At 46.4% G+C, this 19,335-nt stretch overlaps 1 protein-coding gene across 8 annotated transcripts in view; it reads left to right on the forward strand.

The window, feature by feature from the left end:
* The window catches only part of arhgap23a (Rho GTPase activating protein 23a), a 61,877-nt gene that overhangs the window by 21,381 nt on the left and 21,161 nt on the right, over positions 1-19,335 (forward strand). For 4 of the 8 annotated variants that reach the window (XM_068578530.1, XM_068578532.1, XM_068578533.1 and 1 more), the window contains exons 1-4: positions 8,099-8,808; positions 14,953-15,156; positions 17,989-18,013; positions 18,426-18,518. In XM_068578530.1, the coding sequence (XP_068434631.1) occupies positions 8,566-8,808; positions 14,953-15,156; positions 17,989-18,013; positions 18,426-18,518 (565 nt within the window). In that variant the 5' untranslated portion in view covers positions 8,099-8,565. Of the gene's footprint in view, positions 1-8,096; positions 8,809-14,952; positions 15,157-17,988; positions 18,014-18,425; positions 18,519-19,335 lie in introns of those variants that run through there. The other 4 variants (XR_011077582.1, XM_068578536.1, XM_068578534.1 and 1 more) reach the window with 3 other exon arrangements.

The raw sequence follows: 19,335 nt of genomic DNA on the forward strand, positions 1-19,335 counted from the left end.
GCATGTGATCGTCTCTGCTTTGCTCTTCAGGCTCGAGTAGATTGGAGAAAATGTAGATTTTACAGTAGAGGAGATTTGATTCGTCGGCCCGGAACACTCATGCTGTGATTGATTATGTGTGTGCGAATATCTTTTGCCCCGTGGCACCGTTTGCGCAGAACATCAAGAGGTCCACGCGAACTGCGGAGAGTCATGAGGGCTGGAAAACCGATTGAAATTTGGGACGGTCTGTGAGAAATACATCTCAGGGAATACTTGAACTCTTAAAATGTGGATTTGTCCAGCTGTGTCAGGAGCGTTGCCCATGCTTGAGTAAGTCTGTTAAAAGCAGTGTATATATGAGCAATTATCAAATATTTTCACATCAGTATTCCCCAAATACCCACAAACAAGCCACAGATTCTCAGAAGACCACAATCCGTCAGTGGGAGCCTCATTAGGAAGTACTTTTGATGAAATGAAACCACTCGGCTGCTCTGAAGGCTCCCTAAATGGCTCATGTACACCCCCGGACTCCACTTTGAGAATCGCTAGACTGTACGATCCTGTGCGAACAGAGCGGTGGATGACTTCCTCACCGTGGTGTGAGCGGTGGTGCATGGCAGGAATGTAAAAACCAGATGACCTCAAATGGAAACTCCAGGGCTGATGGAGGCCGGCAGGCCATCTTGCTTGCTCTAATACACACTCAGACTCCGATCTGCAATCCTGCCCTCTCTTTTTGTTCTCCTCTCCGGCTCAGTTAGCCTCCCAACCTGGCTCAGCGTCGCCTCCACCACGCCCCAACAAGTTGGACCGCTGCCTGGTTTGGCTGAGATGGATGCACGCTTCGGGTCCAGCGCCGTCTTAAGCCAAGGAGAACGGCGACGTCATCCTCCAGTCCCAAACTTATAATTTTCTTCTGTTAATGACACGGAGGCAGCGATGGGCTAAATATATCTGGGCTCGTGGACGGGGAGCAGCTGAGAAAGAGGGGGGGGGGCTCCAAGTAAGGCCGTCCTTCGCCCAGACGGAGACGATGGGGTGTAGAGAGAATCGGGAGGCCTGCTGGAGCCCTGTGGTTTTCTGCTCCCGAGGCCTGCTCCTGAAAACAACCAGGAAAGAAAGAGAAGAGGCAGAAGAAAAAGAAAAAGGGGGGGGGGGGGGGTTGGCTCTTATTGCAGCGGAGCTCAGACGTGACGCTCTGATTGCTCCCAGCGGTTGTGGTCGTACAGACCAGAGAAGGATTGTGAGGGGGTCGGGGGGGTACAGTGCAAGAGGAGCAGGGTTAGCTCTTTGCCAGATGTCGTCATTGACCTCATGGTATATATATATATATACACACACACACATCAGGACACAGATGTATCTGCTCAAGAGAAAGTACAGCTGCGACAAAAACCCGGCCGCTGCTTCTCTCCGACCCTCCGAAACGGCAGGAAGTGGCAGAAGGCTGCCGTCTGGCTCTGCGTCCATGTTTTCGGCTGAATGTGAGAATGCACTGTGAAAAGATATCGCACCTTTAACTGAAACAGATTTGCTCTTCGTGCTTTAACAAATACACCATCTGCAGTGCACGACTCACTGGTTACGTTTCCACATTCACAATTCAGTTGTACGGACTCGCCCTCCGATTTAAAGGCTGACGTTGTCACAAGATCCAGAGCTGTAAGTCGTGAACCATCACACTCTCGGCCGTGAAAACCCAATCCAGACCCATAATGAGCGTAAAGGTTTCTGCCGTCGACGTGTTTTTTTCTCATGCTGGAACAGAGGCACCTTGTTGGTTCTCATGGCAACTGTTAGCATGAGGCGACGGGTGACAGTGATGGGGTTGAAGACGGGTGTCAAAGTGAAGCCTGACAATTTGCTTCAATTGTAGTAGGAAGCCTGACGTGCTATAAAATACCACTTTACCCCCAAAAGCATCTTTTCATGCAGGTATTTTGGATGAGAGTTGCTTTTTATTGACTGATTTTAGCTTTGTTACGTTTATACTACAGAAATGCAAAGATATGTTCGAGGTGTTTTGTGTTTCAGAACGACATGTTGTTGCTTTGATTACATTTTGTTTCCCACTATCAAAGTGGTCTTTACCTCCATCACTATTGAGCTCGTGGCAGATATCTTTAAAAAACACATAAAACCCAAACTTTAATAGTTAAATACAGGAGGAGAGGAGTGGGGGGGGAGGGGAGGGAGAGGACAAGAGTTGAGTAAAACATGCACATGCAGCTTTATTTTGATGTGCCCTGAACACAGAGAAAGCTCTGCAGGAGACACTCCCTGCTAATGAGGTTAAAGTGGAGCACCGTCTCTCCACTTACTGGGCAGGGAAACATAATGGGTGTGTTATTTCTCTGTGGTTCCTCTGTATCAATACCACCGCTGCCATTCTTCTGTCTCTCGGCTATAAAACGTTTTATGAAACCGGGTCAAAGGCTCACATGCGACGGCTCCCCCCCCCCCCTCCCCCTCAACATGCACATTCCCACACACACTCGCACACCAATACAAGTCTAATGTAGCGTGTAATAATTCATCAACATCCCCAATCTCTGATCTCACCGAATGTGACCGACACGCATGGTGGCAAATGTAAATGTCACGCCGTCTAGCTTCTATGAAGTCAGTGGCAGAGCGCTGATGATGATGCAACGTGTGGAAGGTGACGAGCGTGTATCTGTGAGTAAACATGTGCATGGGTCCTTGCTCTCTCTCCACCATCTGCTCTCTCTCACTTCCTCGTTTTCTGCTGTGGATCACTCTCTGCCCTCGTTTTTTATTCTCTCCCCCAGCGTTCACGATCCAACATCTATTACCCCCTCATATCCCGTGTTCCCTCGTGGCAGATGTTGTATGATGGACACGTGAGGTGTTTGTGTTACAGATCACATAATGAGGGTTCTTGATTTTTCGTCAACTTACGTCGAGACATGTCTACATTAGGTCAGATTGTTTTCCTTATATATTTGAAACAATAAAACGACAGAAAATGGTTTAGTACTATTCGACTTCTTTTCTCTCTTCTATATTGCTGGAACCTGAATATGTTTCTTTTCTGGGCTGTTGATCAGACAAAACAAGACATTTGAAGTCGTCAGCTTGGACTTAAACCTTTATTTTTTTTTAAATAGCCAACAGACCAAGGTAACATTGTTAAATTGGTTTACTTTTGTCCGTCCAAAATCAGTCTGATTTAAAGCAAGTCCTCACACTTTAAGAATCTGAAGTCAGACAACGTTTGTCATATTTGCTTCATAAAGTACTCTAACCACCAATTTATCTAATTGAACCATTTAGATAACAACTTTGAAAGTCTTTTCATCATTCAGCAATACGTCATGGCATCACCGAGCACATGTAAAGAATGCATGCCGCGTAAAGCGTCGGCGTCTTGAGGAGGAGCAGCCGGGAGGTCGGGCTGCTTGACCTGCTTTAATCCTGCGGGCTGCAGGAGTAGACCGTGCGTTGTTGTTGTTGTTGTTGTTGTTGTTGTGTACATCCTGGTCGGTCAGCGAGGGAGGGGCGGACCACCCAGCTCCAGTCAGCTGTGGGTTGATGGGATATCTGACCTTTGCCCATTTCGTTTCAGAGTCCACCTGCTCACATCTCTGGACTTCCAGAGACTGTTTCCACCTCACAGCTCACAGCAGGTGTGACCTCTATGATCTCCAGACGTGACCTCACCCACCCCCGCCTCAGACGTTATTAATTAGGACACAGATTACTGCTCCTAGGCTGACTCCCCCCCCACACACAGTGCACACACATCCCTCTGCCAGCCACTGCAGCAAAGCAAAGTATGGTTGTATGTGGCTGCATGTGCAGTCCCACCCTCTGCTCATGTGTCCCACTGGGCTTCTTCTGCCCATCTGCTGTTAGACTCTGTGTTGTAGCTGCCCTCCAGTGGCTGACACAGTTAGTGCAGCCAAATAAGCCCAATAGATTCTTTTGGCACAGAGTTTTACTGGAGATTAACTTTAAAATGAACCTGTTTACAACAGCCGTGTCCCCTTTTCCCCATAGAATCCAGATTGCTGGTCTAGACGGTGGGATGGATTTTAAACTCTCTGATTTAAAAGTTTCATTTTTGACTATTTATATTGACAATGCACGTTTTTCAAAACTCAAATGATACCCAGCCCTGCTCTGAACCTTAAGGGCTTGTCTCCCCTTAAATCTGACCCCCTTATGTCTAGAGCTGGGTCCCTTTCTTTAACTTTAATCGACATACAGCCATGAAAAGCTAAAACTGTCCAGTCCACAAGAGAGAAAAAAGCTTTTTGGAGAAAGGGTGAGAATATAAACCTAATTGTTTTACTCACATCCTGTTCATCATCTCAGATTTAGGTTGTGAACCCTTGGGGATGTTGAAAAACCCTTCGCTGTGCATATTTTCGAGGTTCCTTTTTCATTCCAACGGTGTGTTGACACGGATAATTCAACACATGAAACCTCCCACGCCACATGTTGAGTCAGCGGCGTGTCAGTGCCGCGCTGCTCTCACCAGTAGGGGACAGGACTCACACTGTGAGCTGAGGAGGCTTCTCTTCACTCATCTCTTGAAGAATCCATTTCTGGTATAAATTCAGTCCTTCATCTCTTTCCTGGTGCTGTCGTGTCCGTTTTGGGGAGTTTCATTGTGAGCATCGACCGCAGCCTGTCCTGCACTGACCCTCTTCGTGCCTTTTCTGAATTGCTGCAGCCTGTGTTTAGAGAAAACACCCCGTCGTGTCTGCAGCCCGGTCTTGTTTGTGACACGCCAACTGGAGACTCACTCAGCCATCTTCTTCTCTTTCTTGTGTCGTTCCTCTCGTGCCTCAGTTTATTCCTCCCCCTCATGCCTCTGTTCTTTAAATTTTGTTTTGTCTTGCAAGGCGCCCACAGTGGAAAAAGGAGGAGTGAGGCCTCTGCGTTAATCTGTTGGCCCGTGGTCACGTTATGAGTGTGGTGGGGATTAAAACCTATCACTGGACTAATCTGTCCGTTACACCGACAGGCGCACTGACTCCCTCCTCTCTTCCGCCTCTCTCCCTCCTTCCTACGCCCTCTCACTTTTCCACGGATGTGTTTGTTATCGGAGAGCAGGGAGGTGGGCGCGAACGAAGGGCCGCTCCTCGGAGATTAGCGGCACGCGCCGGCCTTTCATTTCCTGACTTCAAGAGCTTCGAGCTGCCAGGTTATGACGAAAAAAGCAGCGATGTGAAGTGCGCCTCGTCTCCGGGGCGCAGCGTGTGTCGTCTCGGCGTGCAGACAGATAACGGAGGTGTGGTGCAGTGATGTACATCGGGCCCACATGCCGCTGATGGATGCGTGGCCTGCTCGGGCACGCTTCAGCCGAACAGTCGGCGGTGTGGGACGCCGGTGGGAGACGCTGTTATGGTCACAGCCCTTCATGTGTGACTGTGTTTCCTCCACGCAAACTGTAACTCAGCTCCTTTTTGTTCATTCCTCTTTTGTCAGCCCCCCCTCTTCACGCTCATTCTCCTCTTTTTGTAAATGCCTCCATGCTTCATGCCGACGAGGAGGAGGAAGAGAGCGCGAGCTGACCAGAAATAGACCTTTTGTCTCCAAATTAAACATTGCTCCCCCGTTGCCAAAACTAACATCTATTGTGTAAAGTGTGACATGAAATCCCCACTCAGCGCTGCCACTGTGTATTTTCAGATATTAAACTCTTGTCTGGCTTCGCACTAGAGATACTCTGGCAGCCGTCCGCACACACACACACACACACATGTGGTTTAATCTCACGTCTCTCCCTCCTGGATGGGAATCGGACCTCCTTCTGTGCACGCCGGCGTTGCACTCTCTCCACTGCGAGAGGGCGGCGCGTCGAACCCAGAGAGAGAAGAGTAACCCCCCACAGCCACAGCCCTCTGCCTTTATGAGGAGCCCTAATTACATAGTCTGGTATATTTATACTCAGCTGTGACTCAGTAGGACACATGTGGCGTGTGTGTGTGGGTGCGTGCATGCGTGTGTGTCTTTGTGTGTGCGTTAGTGAAAGTGTATTTCAAGAAGTTATAAAGAGGAGTGTCATTTTAATGAAAAACAGATCCTTTACAGTGATGCGTTGTAACTTTTAGAAAGAAAATGAACACAATGTTTTTCACAAAAAAAAGAGTGTAATTCAGGAGCATTGAAACAAAACATTGCTCAGTTCAGTACCCGACAGCCATGAGCCACAGCCGATCTGGTCATATTTACAACGTACTTCACCGGACCCAGTAATGTGTTTTAATATCATTTGGGTTGTTTGTAGTCTTGGATGGAAAGTCTGTGTTGGAAACTCAGGCTATTGGCTTTTGATGACAAGGAGGTCTTTAATGAAATGTTGTATTATGGGAAGTGTAGGTTTTGGAGCTTTACCGATACTGACACACACACACACACACACACACACACACACTTCTATTTTCCGACATGGTTGGCTAAGGTGTTGTCTAAAGTAGTTATTTTAAAGCGAGTACTCTGCTCATGGATTTAGCTTTTTTTTAAAATTGCAATACAGTGTTCAAGTAGCACATTGTAGCCCAAACTTTTATCTTTTGTTATTTTTGATTGTGAATTCTATTTAATATTTATCAAATGTTTCCTGTAACTGCATGTGTATCATTGGCAGAGCACAAAACACTTATTTCTATCAAAGATACTCTACAGTATTGCAAACAAGTCTGTTTTCCATGATGTGTCTGATGCAAAGAAGGAAATAAAGCAAGAAAACAGTTTAAAAACAACGTGACTCATGGGATTAGATCCTAAAATGATGTGACATGCGATTACTCTTTATATAACACTGATTATTTGCATTGTGATGCCCTCGGAGCCCCCAGATTACGTTTCCTTGTATTTATCGTCTCGTCAATCTTGACAGACTGTTGGAGCCTGCAGTGTGTGTTCTCGTAGCGGAGGCGCAGTGTATCCAGAGGGTACAGTCTCTGCGCCGCCGACGGCCCGCCGCGGTCGAGTTGGTACTTGTCCCGCCGTGCGGCAGGTGAAACCTGTCTAACCTCGTTGGTAACGGATGTGCGGTGTGTTAACAGCGATGAGCGTCGCAGGGGGAAAGTCAGTCGTCTGAAGCAACATGGTCACCTGTCTGCCGCTCTCGCGCGGATCCTGGACACCCGGCTGTTTGGTGAGAACTCTGCTGCGTGGGCGAGGTCACTTTTCTGAGTGAGTTAGTGGGGTGGTGGTTAGGTGTCACTGTGCTGTATGGGTGGATCCTGAGAGTGTGTGTGTGTTTGTGAGAGAGAGAGAGAGAGAGAGAGAGAGAGAGAGAGAGAGAGAGAGAGAGAGAGAGAGAGAGAGAGAGATGGAATTTGATAAAAAGGGTAGTGTTGACATCCAGTAGCAGCCGTGTCTTTCTTTTCATCCTCTCCTCCTCGTTATCACCTTTCCTTCTCTATTTTCCTCTCTTCTGCCAAAAGAAAGGGAGTGAGACACACAGCAGCAGGGCAAATGTTTTCTTTTCTCTTTGTACTGGAAATTGGCCTCTTTCTTTCTCTGAGTTTCTTTTTTTTGTTCCTCTTTTTTTTTCTTTGAGGTCTCCCCTCCGGGTGGAGGGGAGGCGGCAGAGGCATGGTCGGCCTTTGTGGAGTTTAGTGCCTGGATCACAGCTTTGTCACTTGTGTTTGTGTCGCTCTCGCACACACTCGCTCACACACGCACGCAGCACACGTGCGGCTCTAAAGCTTCGCCTGCAACAATCCAGTGGATTTAGCCGGCGGGAGATCTCTCCATCTGGACCCCCTTCGCCTCCAACGTCGGGCCTCAGCGACGTCCAGTGTGCTTGGATTAAACCGCAGACTTCCAGTGTGCTGGACATTGCAGCTGTTTGTCTGTCGGACCGGCTCGTGCGGAGGGAGGGACTGTTTGGATACGGATTGAGTCACAAAAACAAGGAAGAAAGTGAAAGCCAAACAGGAAAAAAGAAGGAGTGAACGGTTGAGGGATGGAATAGCTGACGCTCGCTGCGATAAAGAAAGTTTTGGTTCGAGATGACAGTTTGATGAAGGGATTTGTTTTGCACTAGAGAGAAAGAGGCAGGAAAAGAGAGAGAGAGAGAGAGAGCGAGAGAGAGAGGGGGCAGTGGGAGGGAGGAGAGACAGAGGATCCAGCCCTCTGGGACAGCGGTGTATGTTTTGGGGGTGGACAGAGTGGCTTTGTATGCAGAACATCACCGGACACCAACGGGAGGGACGCTGTCAGTTGTTCTCTGTGTGTGTCTGTAGTGAAACCAGACCTACCTCCGATGCCTGCGCCACACGCACTCCTCCATCTGCTGCCCAGGAGCCCGCCCTCTGCTTTCTCCGGCCTCAACCCCTCCGAGAGTGTTCGAATGTGTGTGAGAGATTTGCGCAGCCGGTTCCCAGAGGCCAGGAGGCTGTGATGGTGAACTATTGGGATTTAAACGCTCTGACAGCGATGGAGTGGAGCCAGGGGACGGGAGGTTCTGACTCTTGATTGACTGGAGAGTCCCAGAGGAGGATTTGATTCAGCCCCACTAAAACCACCCGCATCTTCCGTATTTCTGCACTTGGACCTCGTCCACGAGCTCGCGAAAGTGTGTGTGAGCGGCCCATGTGGGCGTTGAGGGATGCGGATCTGAGAGAGCTCCACGCCCCGATGCCCGCTGCTATGCTCCCGCGCCCTTCGCCTGCCGGGTCTGACTGGAGCTTCCAGAACCCGGTGGGGGTTGACTGCAGCTCCCCCGAGCCTCGCTGCATCTGGCTGGCGGTGCTCCGCAGCGCCACGGGTTCACTTCCGCCACCCACGCCGCCCACCATGTCCATTGGCAACAGCCAGAGCGCTCGCCATCCCAGGGTAAGGACGGGGCCTTCCTCTAGTGGCCGGACGTGGAGTCGGTGATTTGAAACTGCGGTTATTTGATGGATGGATTCGTTCCTGTTGATTTCCAATCAAATGTTTTAGTTGCAGGCGATGCATATAATCATATATGGATCTTTTTATGCAGCGCCGACAGCAGGCAACGGTTGGTTATTTTCCAGATGAATTGATTGTTTCGCTTTTAAAATATGGCTCCCATTTGACGTCTTCTAATTATTGATTGTACGAGTTATGAATCAGTTTGTCAACCAGCTGATCGATCCATGGTCTCACCGTCTTAAACGAGACCACAATGTAAGCTTAGTAAGCGCTACGTGCTAAGGGTATCATGCACATCGGTTGTTTGCTGCGCGCGGTGATTCCTGTGGCCCTCCAGAAATAAACTGACACTTGGTGATATCTGCAGAAACCGCTGTGTGGGATGTTGTCAGTCACGCGCGTAAACAGAGTATACCTGTGTCACCTCTCCCGTTGTTTGAAGTCTGTTATCCACTCAGCTGTTGACAGATTCTTGAGTCTTTCGCCGTGCCGGCAGTTGCGTTGCCTTCAGGCGGTTTTGTTTGGCGCCCGCTGTGCCTTCGGCTTTCCGAGAAACAATGTGACGCCACTTTGTGTTGACGGATTGAGATGCACAGTTAGATTATGACTGTGTGTAGTTTCAGGATATCGTCCCTTCACACATTTCCATCCACTGTGGGCTTATTTAGTCTGTCAGTAAGTATTTTTGGGTTTCTCATTATTTGGCTTACTGCAGGTTATTTTGTGATGGGATTGAACGATAATCACACGCTTACATTGCTGCAAAGTGTGGATTATGCATTGAAGATATGCATTACCCTAAAGTGTGGAGACACTTCTTTCAAACACTCTAAATATAGATACAATTAAACTGAGGCTGGTTAAGCCTCCTCAACTTAACGGTCTGTGTTTCTCTGCGCCACTTCTTTCTGTTTTTCCACAGCTGACATGGGATTCAGTCCGTGTGATTCTGTTCGTGTGGCGTATCGACCCTCTCCTCGTCCCTTGGAGGGGTTTCTAATTAGCGGCTAAAGACAGATGAAGGGGGGGCTGCTAAGTGCCACTTTTTGCGAGGGGTTGTGGAAGCTGTGCGACTGCACGTCCCACCTTCCCCCCTCCCTCCCCCACAATGCCCGAAGAATTTAGGGCATCTCATCCCCACATGATGTCATTTAAATGTGGGCATTTATGTGGAACATTACCTCCTCTTTTTAACCATTTTCCCTGGTTGTTACCACCCCCCCATCATGACACACTGCCACAATCAGGAATGTGAGTGTAGGGGAGGGGGGAGAGGCTGTATTAACACAGCTGGGACAAACACACAATGTACGCAGTTTTGTTTAAAGAGAGAGATGCTCGTTATCGAGAGAGAGAGAGAGAGAGAGAGAGAGAGAGAGAGAGAGAGAGAGAGAGAGAGAGAGAGAGAGAGAGAGAGAGAGAGAGAGAGAGAGAGAGAGAGAGAGAGAGAGAGGTGCTCTCGTCATGCATTCAGTTAATAAGACTATCATTTTGGTAAAGATTTCCTTTTTTGCTTTTACACCATGAGCAGTTTTTTCTTCAGGTTTGCATGTATTTACCTAAAGCCTCCCTCGGTCAAATCGATAAGAGTAATATAGAAACACTTCCATGAAAGAACATCCTCTGATGTCAAGAGCAGCTTCCTTATTTCCTGTCAATTCTGTTGCAATGTGTAAAGAAAAGCAGTTCCATAAAATGCATACAAATCATAATCGAATAATCTTTGTTGTGGCAGTACAACCGTATCAAACCGAATATAAAAGCAAACCCACCGGCATCAGTTCAGTGAGCCAGGTGTCACTGGGACAAAACAAAAGTACATATGTTTTGCTGTTAGTAGAACACCCTGTTTAACTGATATTGCATCATCACCTGTTGGCCTAGTTGAGCCGGCGATGGGGTCCAACTGGTTTTTGAGCACACATACTTTACTCATATTGCCACGGAGGTGCGTCCAAACACACACACACACACACACACACACACACACACACACACACACACAACCTCACGTGCATGGCTCATAAAAACATCTTGTTATGCAAATGACTGAACAATGTGGAGCATTCGAACTTGTGCCGCATGTCTTTATTTTGAATACTTTGGCTGGAGTGTTGACAGCACAGCGGGATATTCATCTCCGTCACAACGCGTAGGATGCATACAGACCTGCAACGGTGGTGCAGCGCGCCCTCCTATGTGGCCGGTAAGTTCACGGATCAGCAGCAGCATCCCGCTGCTGTTCCCTCTTGGCAGCCTGGCTCAGGGGTCGTGGCTGCAGACAGCTACAGCTATCGGGATTAAAGGCTCGTCAGCATTTGCAACGTCCGTAAAGCTCCACTTTTCAAACAGGTTGCAGCTCTCAGCTGTTTAAAAGAGCATTATTGTTCTGCCCTGCTGGGGTTTTAGCAGGAGCCCGGCTCCCCGATGGCCGCTGCATTCCTGCGTACTGCTTTGGAGTGAGTGGGGAGTGTGTGTGTGTGTGTGTGTGTGTGTGTGTGTGTGTGTGTGTGTGTGTGTGTGTGTGTGTGTATGTGTTCGCGCGCTAACCAACACATATGTTGTTACTGATGATTATGACTGCAGCATGACAATACCAGCATGTCCTAGTAAAGCCTCTTACAAACAGAAAACATTTTTTACTAGATTTTCTAAAAGATTATAATCCACAGTTTATGTTTTTTTTTTTTTTTTTAAATTTACATTTGTTATGTCTCTCGCTGAACTCTAGATTTTGGCACGAGATCTTATAGATTTGCATTTCTAACTAAACAGACGTGTTATAATCCTACCAGCAGGACATCCTCTGCTCTCCACTAGTATTTTGTCTTTTCAGTCATGCATCTTAATCATCTGCTCTCTAATTGAAATTAGGAAGGAATATAACCACAGGGAAGAGCTAGTGTGTGTGTGTGTGTGTGTGTGTGTGTGTGTGTGTGTGTGTGTGTGTGTGTGTGTGTTCTCAAATTCGCCCACTAAACACATACTCAAAGCAGGAAGCCGTAGTGTGGTTACAAGCTGCTTTGCATATTCAAATCTTATAGTTTCTCATGGCGCCTTTTTTGTCTGTGTTTTCAATGACATCATTCAGGTGGTAATGGGATCCCTTGTGGCTGTGTTTTATCTAAGGAGCATTCAGAGTTTATTTTGGTATTGTAATTAGCTTCAGGAGCCGAGGACGTGTCAGGCAAAAAGAGTGCAAAAGGATAGATTTCCCGTAGGAGAGGAGGAAATACCAAATGTCAATAACAAGAGCGAGGTTTCCCTTTTCTGCGCCCTGAGCCTGCATAGGAAGTCAAGTTTAGACTTAAAAACCACAGAACATTTTTTCCAAGTGCCTTGTTGGTTAAACCGAGTGTCTAGGGACGCCAGAACATGTCAGCACATTTGGGCTCTTCTTGTGTGTGTTGCTTTTAGGGGAAACCGGTAGGAGACAAACTGGTCGTGTCAAGGTGACAGATGCGAGAGAGGGCTTTTTTTTTTTCTGGCTTCAGGGGAAAACTGTGGACTGAAGACTCGGCTGAAGAGCCGAGACGCTCGTCCCACACGGTCCGGAGTGTCCGAGTGGGAAACCGTGCTGGCTCCGAGACCCAGTCAGACCCTGTGTGTTTTGGGTAATCACAGGGTTTGGTATTCCCAGCGCCGGGAGGGGCCATGCGGTCGAAACCGGCGTGCTGGAGCCTGTCCCTCGCTGGGGCCCGATACTCCGCCTCTTCGTCCTCTTCATCCTTCGCCTCTCATTCACTCTCTCCCTGTGCTCCCTCCCCTCCTGTGCCGGGTACAGTGTGTGCTTCGACTTGTCAAAGCCAAACCGCTCCCTCTGAGGAATTCTCTTCCTTCTTTTCACCCTCTTGCTCTTTCATTTCCTCTTTTTTCTTTTTTCCTCTTTGTCTTTTCTTTGTCTTTATCATTTTTATTCGACACCCCAAACATTCCTCCTTCCTCGAGCACTTCTTTATGCTGTTTTCATGCAACATAATGGGCCTTGATTCTCGCCTCTCTGAGAAAATAGCAGGGGTTACTTTACATTGTTTAGACTGCAGGATGAAGGCTCGGGCTTTGTGTCAAAAGTATTTATGTATCTGTAAAAGACATACATATATACTTCAGAGTTTGCTTTGGAAAATTGTGTATTTAAAGGGGATAAGGTTATTCCTACATGTATACTTCAGAGTTTGCTTTGGAAAATTGTGTATTTAAAGGGGATAAGGTTATTCCTACATGCATCTTCCGACATATATAAATAAGACATCTAAATGTCCAAACTCATTTTTTGGTCTCGTCAGCACATGAAAGCATGTGCTGAGAGAGGAAGAGGACGTGGAAGGGAGGTGAGGTGAGTGGAGGAACATGGAAGGAAGGGTAAAGAGGTGTGAGCGAGTGGAAGTGCCTCCACGATGGAGAGTGTAAGATCTGTGAGCGGTTTTATTTATAGGAGCATCTGGTTATCCCGTCCCACAACGCTACCAAACTTCCTGTCTCTCCCTGTTGTTGTGTGGCCGCATTACAGGCCTGTCACGTCAAGTTTGTGTGTCTGTGTTTGTTGTATATCAGTGTTTGTTTGTGTGGGGAATTGTGGGGATGCTCATTGGCCCGCTAACATTAAAACACACAAACACACGCACTTTAAATTGAGTTTCAAGAAATACAAAAAAAGTTTAGGCGTTTTGGTCAGCGGACTTTTGAAATGATAGTATGAATCACAAGATGCATGAATCAGTCAACGTTCCTTTCAGGGCATGATCACACTTATCTTGTGCACTGATTTGAGTTATTCAATCCTCGCCCTCAAGCGTTTTACTTCGGCTGAATGATGCTGGCAAGAAAACCACGCACACCAAGCCACACCTGGAGCGTCTAAACCACAGCTGTCTGTCCGTGTCCTCGTGGTCTTGTGGCTTGTATGAATTCAGACGTATCTTCCAAGCCGAGCAACCTTTTCCATGTTCATTCGTCATATTCTTTATCGTTGTAGTATTGGGTGAAATCCATGATGACTTATATTGGACCTGTTTTTATTTATTCAATTAATTTGCTCCGTAATATGATGTCAGAAAAAAAGAGAAACATGCCTTCACATTTTCTCGGAAGCGAAATCATCTTACCTCACAATTTAAAACTCAAAGATATTCAGTTTACTGTAATAAAAAAAAGCAACACATACTGTTTGAGAAGCTGGAACTTGTACATTTGGATCATTTTTGCCCAAAACATAACTTGAACAATTCATGGATTATCAAAGTCGTGATGATTGTGTGATCATTCTTAATCATTGTCTCCTAAGTTTAAGATTTGCTCATTTAAGTCAGAGAGGCAGAAAGTTGGACAGTGAACATGCAGCACAAGATAACTAAACGGACTCCTGTTTGGTCAGGTGATCGTGTTTGATTGACAGGTGTGGGCCGCCGGGGCAGCAGGAGAGTGATAGTTCTCACGTGTGTCTGTCAGCTGAGCGAGCCGGGCTTGTTTACTCGGCTTCAGGAATGAGATATTTAGAAAGTGGAGTTCAGATACCGTGTCAGATGTCAGAGCTGGGTTTGCCTCCTTGGTCCCGACGAGATGTGGCACTCCTCGGTAGTGGACGCCCCACATGTTATGGACTGTATGGTTTTGAGGGAAATGTCACCAGCTTGTCCGTCTGGAGTCTTCAGGGAATCATAAAGTGTGTTGCATCTAGAAAACTGCATTATTTCTGCAGAGTTGGTACTAATTATGGGAAAACTCTGGAGATTCTCATCAGGATTTAACAGGGAAAAAACATGATCCTTCAGTTCTGCGTAGTTTAAATTTAACAACACTCGTGTGCATACTTCTCTAGATTTTCTATATCTGTAAAAGTGATTATCTCAGATGTGTATACTATAATCGACATTTAAAAAAAACATACATCTACCGTAAATATCTGTAAATAACAATGCTGTATATTTATGTATTCATTCTCCATGTTTTCTGGATTCACCCTATACAACACATGTTGCCGGTTGAAGAACCCATTTCATGACCTTCCACCTTAAACGTGTCAAAAGCATCTAGAAACTGTCCTGAATCTCTTTCTCTCTCTCTCTCTGTCTGCGTCCACAGGGTAAGGGGCGGAGGGATGGTCTCTCCTCAGCCGGTGACAACCCTCGGCCGCCGATGGCGACCCGGCCGGGAAGGGAGGGGGTCGGCGTGGGCTGGAAGGGTCCCCGGACGCTGGTCCTCCACAAGAACTCCCTGGGTTTTGGTTTCACGCTACGCCACTTCATCGTTTACCCTCCAGAGTCGGCCCTGCACACCAACCTCAAGGTGAGACCCACAGGTCCTTGAAAGATTTGAGTTTCAAGGTGTTGAAAAGTGTTGAATTATGTTAAATATAAACAGTCTTAAGGACGGGCCTCATGGTTTTCTTCCTTTTTATTCAGTGTCAAGTGTCGTGAAGTTCTTCTTTCCACTTCCATGTTTATTTTTACAGCACACATGGTCTCCATTTCAACGTAGCCGGCATTTAAAAGGCTTTTCAAAAGCCTCACGTTTAACTTGCTGAACCCAGGACAGAGCCAATTTGAGGAGATAAAGCCAATCACACTGGAGTCGAGGGTCAGGGAGTTTCAGCTGATCAAAATGAACTCACAGACAAAAGGAGAAAGTCGGCAGATTGGAGAAAACATACTGAGCAAACCAATCCTGTTGAAGGTTGTTAAAGGAGGCACAAACAGGATGTGGAGACTAAATAAAGACGCCGGCAAAAACAACACAACTTCACATTTTGACCACCTCCAAACACAAACAGGCGGACTGGGGAGTCTTCATTGTTTCTCAGTATCACATCGCAGGCCTTCGTTGTTTTTAAGTCTCTGGTGAATTCAGGATTGTTCTGGTGTCGTGGAGCCGTCCTCTATGTGAGTGAGCGGTTATTTAGCTCTTTGAGGTGTGGGGGCAAACGGCTCCAGATGTGAAATTGAGGGATACGGAGGCCGGGGTGGGGTGAGCCAGCTGAAACAAGGCCTCTATTATTATTCTACCACCCCACCATCCAGCAGCTGCAGATAGGGACTCCGATTGAATGAGGCCTGTTGTCTTAGCCTGGTACCACTCTCTGGCAGTCAGGCCGTACCAGGCCGGCCCCGGACAATAAGCCCACAGCTGGCCTTTGGCCTCGGTTCTGTCCTCGTCTCCTCTGCCTCGAGGGTCACATGGCGTTTTGGGACAATCGGACTCACAGAGCCGCCCGTTCTAATTTTAAGAGCCGTCATGGAAGTCTCCCAAATTACCCTCATAGTGACCAATTAGAGGCCCATCGGGTGCATGACCCAACGGGGCGTTTGTGTCATGTTGTCTGGAGGTCCTGCAAGTCTTCAAGAGTCTTCGATTGTATTATCAAGAACAAGGACCCATCTACTGTGTGGTCCCAGCAGAATTCATCTCTGTCTTTTAAAATAGCTTGACACCCTTCTTCTCGCAAAATCCTTGCCGTCTAAGACTAATAACTACAATTAAAATAAATAATAATAATAATAATAAATTCACCTTGCATGTTGCATGAACAAACTTGACAGCCTCTGCTGGATCAACTGTGGCTTTGATTCTTTACTGTGGACAAGAAATATACATGTATGTATGTATATATATATATATATATATATATATATATATATATATATATATATTTGTTTGCATCTACCTTTGACTTCTGAACTGTCAATGCATAGGCCGGGAGTAGGTGCTTGCACATGTATTTGAATAACGCAATCTAACTGAAGTAGATCAACAAAACACTGCTGGTAAACAAACCTTTTGCAGGAAGAAAGATATTTGTCTGATTGTGAGACGTGTAATATCTTTCAAATGTTTTAACAATAACTAGTCGTGCTGAAAGCCCACTGGCACCAAATTACAATGCATATTTGGTTTCAGGCGACTTTAAAATGTGAATCTTGGTAAACTGCTCAGCAACAACATTAGCCCAGATAATGAACTATTTTAAAAGTTGTCGTTGTACAAAACTTAATATATCTTACAACTGACCAAATGACACTGGAGGTCATTTGGACAGGTGTAACGATAGGATGGGTAGTTTTACAAATAGTCCCTTCCAGCTGCTTCAGACTACACAGGTCTGGACCCGGAGGTACCGTATTTGACCCACATGCCCAGACTCTTGTGCCAATCGCTCACTGTCTCCTACTCTGTCCCGGATGTGTTCACACTGGGGATGCTCAGTTGTCCAGCGTCCCCAGCTCGGAGCTCCATTCTGGGCTCGGCAGCTCCTCTTTCTCTGCCTCTAAACCCCCCACCATTGTCTGCAGAGCCAGGAATGAGCCCACTCAGCGCAGCATAAAGCCAGGCAGCAGTCAGCCCACCGTGCCCCTAACCCCAAACTGTCCACTCAGCTTAGTGTGTGTGCGTATGTGCGTATGTGTGTGTGTCTGTGCGTGTGTGTGTTTGGTGCTCATGATCAGACAAACTGCAGCAATCCAATCTCGCCACCAGCTCTGTGTGTTTATGACACATGACGTCCCGAGTACCTGCAGACGGTCTAACCTGAAAGTCAGTCTCTGTGTCAAAGCTGCACTTCGACATTCGTCGGAATGTTTGGCACGAGATGCGAGGGAAGTCACCGGTGTCAACACTGATTATTGATCTTATTGACTTTCTTTTTCTGATTACTATTATTACTATTATGACAGGCATTAATCATGTGAAGTTAGGATTGTAAACTGTGTTGAGTTCAGTGTTAAAAGCCCTCATCACAGCTCCATGTGCCTGAAGCCGCATGTGTTAATATTCCTGCATTGGAAAACAGTCAGAGACCTTTTGCCTCAATGTGAAATGCTGAACAGCCCAAGATGTTCTACAAATAAATGAAATTGAAGCGCAGCCTCTATTATTGATCTCATACGTTCATCTCGTGGTAATCTGTCCTCACTGGCAGCCACATTTACGTTGTTAGCCAAAGTGAAGCTTTTTTTCATTAACATTAGCATTGTTTCAGTTTAGTCTGTTACAGTGATCTACCTGTTTAGTTTTGTGAATGATTTCAATGCGTTGGGGATAAAGCACTTTGATCTGCTTTGGGTGTTTTTGGATGACTTTGACTTGACTATGATCAGTAATTCTGTCTGTTTCTGTTCTTTGCAGGACGAGGAGAACGGTAACGGAAAGGGTTAGTGTTTCTCTTTGTCTTCTCTTCAGACATCAAATAAACATCTTGTACAGTGGGATGATGTAATGAACTGGGATCTCCTGCGTTCCCTCCAGTCTCTTCTTCGCTGCAGCCTATCTGCGCCCCCTACAGGACGCTATGCAACACTGCATCTAAAGTACCAATAGTCAAGTGCAACTGCATTTACATCATTATATCAGGGCAATAATAGCCAATACATGTTACGTATTAGTTTATAATCCCTGGTCAGGAAGACCACAAACATAATGACTTAAAGTCTTTCATCTTTATATAGGAGCAACTTAAAACTTTTTTTCTTTAAAGTACAATTTTCTTCGCCTTTATTTTTTACAATTCAGCCGGCACAACCTCAGATCTTTTCACGTCTCGTTCTTTGTCTTTCGTCATGCAGGGTATCAGAAAGGTCGATTGGAGCCAATGGACACCATTTTTGTGAAGAGCGTGAGGGAAAAAGGGCCGGCCCATCAGGCGGGCTTGTGCACAGGTAAAGGGAACATGTGGTGCAGGAGCATGAACATCCTGATTTGCATTGTAAATCCGTCGGGGAGAGCTCCGGTCACGTGATGCTGCAGACATGAGCAGATTCAGAGAAGAAAGGTAGCCAAGAACCAAAACAGGCCTTTTGTTATCAGCAATAGATTTTATATATATATATATATTAATTTCCCCTAAATAGAGACAAGTTGCTTCTTAACGCCATTAGGTGATTTAATAATAATCGTTATAAGAGGAGTTTACATTTAATGAGACCCCAAAGCAGCAACAATGTAAACTGTTAATAAAAGATAACATTTGAGGTAAACAGAGAAAAACAGAGATACGATTTAAGATCAGATCAAAACTTAGTCAAGGAAACGCAAGAGAAACAAGCAATTCCCAACTCCTGAACGTCGGTGTGATTCACATAAAAGCTTGTTTACTAAAGCGTATTTTTAGAGGGGATTGAAAACATGAAATTGATTTTGCGAGCCTAATTTCGTCAGGCAGTTTGTGTCCACGTACAGCCTTGCCTGAGTGTTGCAGGTTGCATTCAGGCTCCTCAGGAGTTAAAGGGTCAGCGATATAGCTCAGGGATAAGCCTTTTTGTGTTTCAAAAATAATCAGTCAAGTCTTTCAATCAGTTCTGAATCTTACTGGTAGACAGTGCTAACACTGGGGTAATATGTTTAATTCCAGCTGCAGCATTATGAACAAGCTGGAGACAAGAGATTGATTTTTGACTGAGGTGCAGGTATAGAGCAAGGTGCAATAGTCTAGACGAGAGGAATTAAAAGCATGGATTACCCTACATCAGTGTGAGG

The sequence above is a fragment of the Clinocottus analis genome, unplaced genomic scaffold (genome assembly GCF_023055335.1).
Source record: "Clinocottus analis isolate CAN_PGR_092001 unplaced genomic scaffold, fCliAna1.0.p SCAF_16, whole genome shotgun sequence".
NCBI lineage: Eukaryota > Metazoa > Chordata > Actinopteri > Perciformes > Cottidae > Clinocottus > Clinocottus analis.